Source organism: Teleopsis dalmanni, chromosome 2, assembly GCF_002237135.1.
Source record: "Teleopsis dalmanni isolate 2A chromosome 2, ASM223713v2, whole genome shotgun sequence".
Taxonomy (NCBI): Eukaryota; Metazoa; Arthropoda; class Insecta; order Diptera; family Diopsidae; genus Teleopsis; species Teleopsis dalmanni.
Window position 1 is genome coordinate 6,101,821 of NC_051847.1, and position 8,637 is coordinate 6,110,457.

At 29.0% G+C, this 8,637-nt stretch overlaps 1 protein-coding gene and 1 long non-coding RNA gene across 4 annotated transcripts; both read right to left on the reverse strand.

Moving 5' to 3' along the window:
- Positions 1–541: 541 nt before the first annotated feature.
- LOC119686239 lies at positions 542–3,070 on the reverse strand. Of its 3 annotated transcripts, none has more exons than XR_005252899.1 (12): positions 2,902–3,070; positions 2,778–2,843; positions 2,530–2,696; positions 2,364–2,469; positions 1,566–1,636; positions 1,445–1,514; positions 1,249–1,391; positions 1,119–1,188; positions 990–1,064; positions 865–935; positions 731–791; positions 542–668 (listed from the first exon to the last, which is right to left on the reverse strand). It is a non-coding gene; the product is annotated as an uncharacterized LOC119686239 (long non-coding RNA). The 3 variants fall into 3 exon arrangements; XR_005252898.1 differs by having other exon boundaries at positions 542–681; XR_005252900.1 differs by lacking the exon at positions 990–1,064 and having other exon boundaries at positions 542–681.
- A 3,905-nt stretch (positions 3,071–6,975) lies between these two features.
- Positions 6,976–8,404, reverse strand: LOC119684647 (26S proteasome non-ATPase regulatory subunit 14-like). Its single transcript, XM_038098727.1, has 3 exons — positions 8,271–8,404; positions 8,076–8,180; positions 6,976–8,004 (listed from the first exon to the last, which is right to left on the reverse strand). The coding sequence occupies exon 3, from the start codon at positions 7,988–7,990 to the stop codon at positions 7,067–7,069; it is 924 nt and encodes a 307-aa protein (XP_037954655.1). The 5' UTR covers positions 7,991–8,004; positions 8,076–8,180; positions 8,271–8,404; the 3' UTR covers positions 6,976–7,066.
- Positions 8,405–8,637: the final 233 nt, after the last annotated feature.

The window sequence follows — 8,637 nt, forward strand, 5'->3', positions numbered from 1 at the left end:
TATACCTTTAAAATCCTTTTAAAATTCCGCATATATTGATTCTTCAATTATTATTAATACATATTGTTGTTATTTTAACAGCATTAATCATATTTCTTATTAGTTGTGGTTTTTAGTTAATAGGAGAAAGAAATTCCTATAAGAAAGGGTTCAAATAACTTATTCTTCTATATAATCTTTATACTTACCAACAAATCGTGATGTTTTTTTAATATATCAAACGATCTGATCTAAAAAATTATATTGTATTTTTGAGACTAAGTAAGAGATCGATCATCTGATCTGAATATTATAATATGTAAAGCAACATTTTATCCGTAAGATTCTGAATATTATAAAATTCCAAGCAACATTTTAATTGTAAAAATCTGAATATTATAATATGCCAAGCAACATTTTAATTGTAAGAATCTGTAAAGATAATGAAAATTAACTTACTTAGTTCACATTGATTAAAAGTGTAAACTATATATAATATATTATATATATTATACTATAAAAAAATAAAGTATATACCTAAAAAGATCCTCGTCTATAAGTTTATATTTCATTTAAGTTTCTATAAGCTTTATTTTTAAAGCCTTATAAATGTAGATATATCATTTTGTTATTTTTTCTGAATTGATAATGTCGTATCCGTTAGGGTTTTTGATTAGCAATAAAAGTTTCTTCAAAAAAAGTCTACAAATAAATTTAAGATATCTTACAAATGAATTATATTTTTCAATACCTGGTACTTTATATCATATGTCACATCCATTAGGTTTTTCAACCAAGAAATAAAACAGTTGCTTCAAAAAAAACGTGAGAATAAATGAAATTGACGATATCTAACAAATAGTTATCCACTGTATTTTTACTTACCGAGTACTTTTTATTATTTGTCATGTCTATTAGGGATTTGATCCGTAAAAAGGAAAGTTTCCTTAAAAAGTCTAATAATATATTGAATTAAAGATATTCTATAAATAAATTCCACTTGTACCTACCTGGTACTTTTTATCATAAGTCACATCAGTTAGGGTTTTTAAACAAGAAAAAGAAAAATTTTCTTCACAAAAAGTCTAAAAATACATAAAATTGAAGATATCTAAAACCTGAACTGTATTTCTACTTACCTGGTACTTTTTATCAAATCACATACATTAGGGTTTTTAACCAACAAAAAGATAAAGTTTCCTCAAAAAACTAAAAATCTGTTAAATTAAAGACATCTAACAAATAGTTATCCACTGTATTTCTACTTACTGAGTACTTTTTATCATTTGTTACATCCGTTAGGATTTATAATCGGCAATTGAAGATCTCAAACAAACAGTTATCAACTGTATTTCTATTCATATATCCGTTAGGGTTTTTGATCAACAAAAAAAAAGGTTCCGAAAAAAAGGCTAGAAATACACAAATTAAAGATTTACTACAAATGAACTGTATTTCCATTTACTTTGCATTTTTTATCATGTCATATCCGGTAGGGTTTTTAATCTTCAAAAAGAAAAGTATCTTCAAAGTAACTGTAATCATTCATTGAATTGAAGATATCAAACAACTTTATATCGATTTACCTGGTATTTACTAACATTTGTCATATCCGTTAGGGTTAAGGAAAGCTTCCTCAAAGAAATTCTAAATGTTCCTTAAATTGAAGTTTAATAATAATTATTTTGAACTTTATTTCTTCTTACTCTGTATTTATTTACATAATAGGTATGTCATATATGTGGGAGGATATGTGTTTAAATACAAGGTAGCCAGCCTTTTTGACATAAAAATTTTGTAAATTATGATTTGAAATAATCAATATATAAAATCATTAAAATTATATGAAACCATTATTTGTGGTTCCCATCATAATCTATATCAGGGCTGTCCAGACCAGATGCGATCGCGGGCCAATATAAATCAATGTACAGATTGGAGGGACGCAGAAATCAACACATACGTTCATAGTGGTTTCCGACAAAAATAAAAATACGGTTGTAATGATAAATTCAGTTTTATCGAATCTCTGAAAGGTTACAGGCTCCTCGGGGAGGTATGCGGATCTGCGGTCAGTTATTGTTTAGTCTAATGAAGTGATAAACAATAATCCAGTCAAGGCGTAGAGAGGGGTTATGAAGAAACCTCGCAGTTAATAGAGAGTAAAAGTGCTCAACATAATTTTATTTGGTGTACCAAAAAAAAATGTGCGTAATTGTAGTAGATTAAAAACATGTCGCGGACCGCACAAACATTAGCCGCTGGCCGTGCTTTGGACAGCTCTGATCTATATTATAACGGAATAACAAATATACCTCAGATATCCATTTTATGAAATCACTTAATATAGTGTATAGTATAATGGAATAGCATATAACATATACCTTATATATCCATTTTCATAAAATTTTTAACTTTATATTCAGTGTTTATAACCGCGGCGATTCTCCTTGAGGACATAAATATTTTTTAATATGTAGACGGTAACATCTGAAATGGAAAAGATATTGTTAAAATTTTATGAGTATTAGTTCTAGGAGGATGACCTACCCTGTTATGGAATAACATGTATAATTAATTAATATTAATTTTTCAAGTATTACGTCATTGTTGATTCTTCTTTTTTATAGAAAGAGGAATAGGGTTTGCTTTTAAGAATTCTTCATATTCTTCATATTTTTTTATCAAACTTTTATTAGAAGCTTCTTTAAAAAAGTCTGAAATTAATTAAAGGCCGACATATGTTAAACGTTAAATTTATCAAATATTAATGGTCAAATTTTTTAATATCCACCGACCTGATATTTCATTTTATATTCTAATATTACAAATAAGGTTCCATAACCATGCTTGGTTATAGTTAACTGTAAGGCAATATTCGTTGGATTAGAAATTTACGAGATTAATTATTTTCTCACTTACCTTATTTTAGGAACTTTTTAAAACTCAACGTATTCGTAACGAATTTAACTAATATTATTTATTTATTATAATATCACATTTGCTATTATAACTGCTAATTGGTTTTTGCCGAAAAGTTATAAAAATTTGTCTACAAGAAATTTTGAAGTTAACGCTAGAATTTTGAGAAAACACAATAATTTTTAGTTTTTTTATTCTACATGTTATTTTTTTTTCAATTTCATTGTTTACTTAGATTATTATATTATTATTTTATTTTATTTAAATTAATTCTATTACATTTTTCATAGGGCTCTGACTTAATGTAATTGAAGGTTATCTTCTATTAATCTACGGTTTAAAAAGCTGGTTCTACACGAAAGAAAATTGTTACCTTTCTTTCTCCTTACCCCTCTTCTTACCTTTCTTTCTTCATAAAAGCTGTGATAGTATATATTACTGCCTTAAAGCCAATATTGATTAACTCTGGATTAAATTAGCTATTGGTACTAGATAATAACGTCGTGAAATTTATAATCAATTGGTATTCAGATAATTTATATGTATATAAACATAAAAGGCTCAACTCTCAAATTAAAGTAAATTATCCAGTTGATCGCACATATGGTATCCCATAATTATTTAAAAAATTGATATAAATATTTTATATCTTTAATACGTATAGAGTATTGTACTAAACAATCAATGATAAATAAATGTTCACTAAATCAGATTAAGATGTTTCAAATACAGAAAGTGAAAATGAAGATGAATTATTCAAAAGTGAATGTGCAGCACTAGACGAGAAATGAGGACAGAAAGTAAAAGATGCTCACTGAAATGTAACGAAATATCACAGAAGCGCAGAAATGCAGTAAGGTCAAAGTATCCGTATCCTTTTCAGATAGCAAATGTCCTCTAAAGATTGTGATAAAAAAATGTAAGTCACTGAAGTGATAACGTGTTTAGTGACTCGAATTATTAAGGCATTACACTTACAACGGTTGATGGAAGAGATTTCCTGTACATTTACAGGCACTTGAGTGGGTGTTTACTCAATCAGAACATTTGGAATAGGATAACAGAAACTGAAAATGGTGAACTTCTGCCTTTTATTTGGACTCTTCTTTTTTTCCATTTTCTTGATTTGCACCGCAGGAGTCAAACTGTTGTTTTGGGAATTTGAAATCAAACTAAAATTCTGTGATATACTCGCATAATGTGCTACGTAATCTTATACACTCAATTGCATTTATTGCACGAGGGCCACTACATAAGTTTAACAAGGCATTGAAGCTTAACATAAGAGAATGTTTAATAAAGCAATATTTGTTGATCTGCCCAAAAATAAGTTAATCATCAAATAAGATGCCTTTGGATAATAGCATTCAATTGTTGAAAATACTGCTTAGTCAGATATTCTTCAATATTTCACAGATAGTGAAACTTTGTATTTGCGTTCGATACTTTTATAGTACCCTCGTACAAATTTTCATTTGTGCATTTTCCACATGAGATATTTATTTCTATTCGTTTAATTTTGTGGGCGTTCATTGGTGTGAAACATTATCACAGGATACCATAAGTTAAAATAGACTTTAAAAATAATTTTTGATCTCAAGAACTATTTGATTTGACTTGAAATAAAGATGTGAGTTTATGACATTATAGAATATTCAGGCATTGCGTGCACTGTGGACATACATATACTACATGTGAAATGATCTATTAAAGTTGACGTTTTCCACATCTCTGGTGCATGACCTGTTTGTAATTTTTCAACTTCAGTCATATACTGTTGGGTTTTGAAGTTTATGAGTACCTATTCAAAAATCTGTAACTATTTACATAAAAATAGCAAAGCTGCTGTTAATCAGTATGTCATGTCTGCTCACTTCCGGATAATCTCATTCGGAGTCTGTACTGTATTGGCGATTAATTTTTTGCGAAAATTGTGAAATTTAAAATTAATTTGAATAAGTGTAACATTTAAGCAGGCGAACAGAAGCCGCTGCAGTTTAACTGCTCTTTCAAAGATCACACTTCTGAAAGGTCATGGTGCATATCCCCGAGAATGCAGCGTGTACAAATATGTGGGATATACGTATGCGTGTATTTGTATCGAAAAATCTTTAAGAGTCATTCAACATCATTTTTTGTTTGTTTATTTTTCATGTAAACTGGGCATATGACGAGAGAATCACTTAAAGAGCCAAGTAAGTAAATACGTTTTGAAGCCTTAGGCACAGAATGTGTATTAATAAACAATGCACATTCTGAACACAAATATATATTTTATATAAGGAACCCTTTGCGTGTAAATGTGAATGAGTCAGATTTTTGTTGCCCACAGGTAGAATTTCTTACATCGAATACATGAGAATGTTCATGCTAATGTAAATAATACAATAAATGTTGACACTTTGTGGATGCTTGGCACTTTACAAACCTACTTCCACGCAGATAATTGAAATATGGAAAAGAAATCTTTTATTTATGTCTACTTCAGGACTAGTGCATGTATGTATAGTCACACACATTGTGGTTTCGAGTGATAAATTGTAGAAACCGCAAAAGACTGCCTTCAAGCGTGACCAACTGTAACATTACAACAGGAGAACAGAAAGTTCGATAGTGTAAATCTTCGCAGTCAGCATCAGCTGCACCAACTGGAAAATTAATGCAGCGGGTGGGAATAACGAACGTGAGATTCACAGATAGAGATTCATGCATGCGAACGTTGTGATGTATTCAACCATGACACTGCTTATTTTTTTCAGATATACTGAAACCATTTACACAATTATTAATGCCTCAACTTAGTTTATGGTAAACAGATTTTAATGGATTCGGTACGTTAAAGATAACCTTGACATAATTATATCAGAAATGTACTTATTATTTTGTGAACAATTGAAATATATAAAGAAAAATGTAAATCATCTGTTTTTAGTGTTAATAAACGATTTCTTAGATTGATATAAAATGACTATACTTTCAAAGAATTTTAAAGAATATTCTTTCAAACGTGGTCAAGATCCCCATAAGTGGTTTTTTAACAATTTAATCGCAATCTTTAATTTAATGAATATCTGCAATTTATTTACATGTCAATATATATAACTATTCTTGTGTTATATCCAATTATATAATATTAGTATGTTTTTTGTTTCAATTGTTGTATATCATCTTTAAAATTCAAATATCTACAAGGAAAATAAAGATTAATCATTTTCATTTTTGTATTGGAATGAACTTCTTACCATCATTAGATTTGTGCGCCTGTAAAAAATATTTAAAGATAAATATTTTGATTAATGTATCAGTTTTGAAACATAAATCCGTCGAAAACATAGAAATGTTTGATAGAAATAAAAATTGCTAACATAAAAATAATTTTTTTTAAATGAAAGTTAAGTTTTTAAATAAATCTAAGCAGTATTTTCCATTTCAGGACACACATTATTTATTAGTTTATTAGTCATTAGAAAAATAAAGACAACCATTGCAATCTCCTGTTGAAATTTTAAAAAATGAAATGTTATTTGGTGGCACTAAATTATTGTGATTATTTGAGTAGTAAAACATAAAAATCCTTGTTGTTCTCCATTTAAAAGAAGTCTCATTCATTCTTTAGAAAATCGATTAAAGAGTTAATTAACCACCAAATTTTAACAGGAACTCAGAAAAGTTATTAAGATATAATAATTCTAAAATTCATAAAATCTATTCAAAAAAATCCCTAACAGCAGGTAAACAATCTCTGCTTTAGAAATTGAGATTAAATAAAATTCTCAAATACTTCGAAGTTCGAATCCACATTCTTAACATAAAAGAATTTTATGAAGACAAACAAGGGTTGACTCATGCCATGCCACGTCATGTGTAAAGTAGAATAATAAATAAAAATAAATCCATTATTGTGAAATATAAGAACATATGCTCAGGATCGTTTTTCCTGTTATCCTGGTAATTGAAGAATAGAAAATCAATATTTCAATTGATATTGATATTTTTTATTCAAGAAATGCAAAAAATTGAAGACAGTTTTCATAATTTCAATAGAATTTAATAATAATTATAATTGTAAATTTTAATGCAGATTTGCAAAGTTAGTAAATGTGGGTTTTTTTTTGAAGTTTTTAAATTGTTTTGTGACAACAGAAATTTACAACAGTATTTAAAATTATTGAAATATAAAAGCATCTAACATTCCACCTAAAAACTGCACTATATTTGTATGCATTATGCTGTCCTCTTTCTGCTCCAAATGACGTTTGGCATCTTGTTTTCCAATATTTTTCAAAGCTAATTCCTCTAATGACATTTTCTCCTCATCTTGCAGAGCCTTATTATAGTCCTTTAGCAGATTGAAAATACCGTTAACATCCTCATTATTACGGGTTTCATTGAGATTGTAGTCATTAAGTTTAAGTGATTCGCTCCAACATTTCTTATGTAGATTTGACAAGATTTTTGTTTCCAAATCATTTTTCCTATAGTTAATATTTATTGAGTAGTAGTGTCTATTTAAGCCATGTATTAACGCCTGTACAGATGGTTTTTGCAAGTGACCTAAATTTGATGTAGTTTGCCTGGGTTCTTGGCTCAAGACCATCGTATTTGGATTAATAAGACGAAATGCATCAGCAACCACTTTACCCTTCACTGATTGTATTGGATCAACAACTACTGCTACAGCACGTTCCGATAACGCTTCAAAAGATTGCTGCGTATTTATATCTACACCAGATAACCAACAGCCAAATCCTGGATGAGAGTGATACCAGCCTACAACCATTTCAGGCCGCCCAACTTGTTTTAGCATTTCTAGCATTTTAGCTTGAAACACTGGATCGACTGCTTCAACTGATACGCCTGTACCAGTTTGAGGCATAGCGAAGACATCAGACACACGGACTGTATAATCATCTACAAATTCCCCAAGCATGAGACCCATAACTTCCATTGGCACACCAGCGCGACCATGCTTTAACATTTTAAGTAGTGCCAATGACGAAATAGAGACTTGTTCGGCTGTATCTACAATGTGGATGTCTTGCGGTGGTTGGTGTGCATGCGGGCGACTAAGGCGAAGTAGACGATCCATGGTAATAAACGGCACTACACGAAATTAAAGACAATTTTCACTAGATTATACTGCTTTTAATATATTTAATTAAAATTGAACTTACACAGTCCTTTTTACCTCTAGTGCTTAATAAATTTGATGCTGTCCAAACGACACACTTTCGCAGCCGGGCAATTTTTCAAATGACAGTGCAAATTTGCTGCAGTTGCTACAGAAAAAGGTATTGCCAGTAAGCAAATATGTAAATTGATTATAAATAAAGTCTGGTTGTCATATAAAAAAATATATATTTACTTACATGATTTAGTAGGTTGTGCTAGCTTTTATGTTAAGAGTTTTTGCCAATTGCAAAAATTAATATATTTATCACAAACTAAACAGTTTTTGCAACTGTTATAAAAGTTTTGTTATAACAGTGATGAGAAATTTTCTTAACAAAAAAACGATTTAGAAAGATTTATAGAAATATTAAAAAACTATTTTAAATTAATGTTTTTGACATGTGCGTTGTTTAGATTATATTTTATGGTAGATTTTATTATTTTATAAAGAACTAAAAGTGATACGAAAAAATGGCAACATAAATGCTATATATTAAATTATATACTGAAATAAATACATTTTATGCGTTGTAATAAATAAATATAATTCCTAAAAGAGTGTCT

Excerpts from the sequence above, each read along its gene's own strand:
- LOC119684647 (XM_038098727.1), bottom strand. The coding sequence starts at position 7,990 with ATGGATCGTCTACTTCGCCTTAGTCGCCCGCATGCACACCAACCACCG.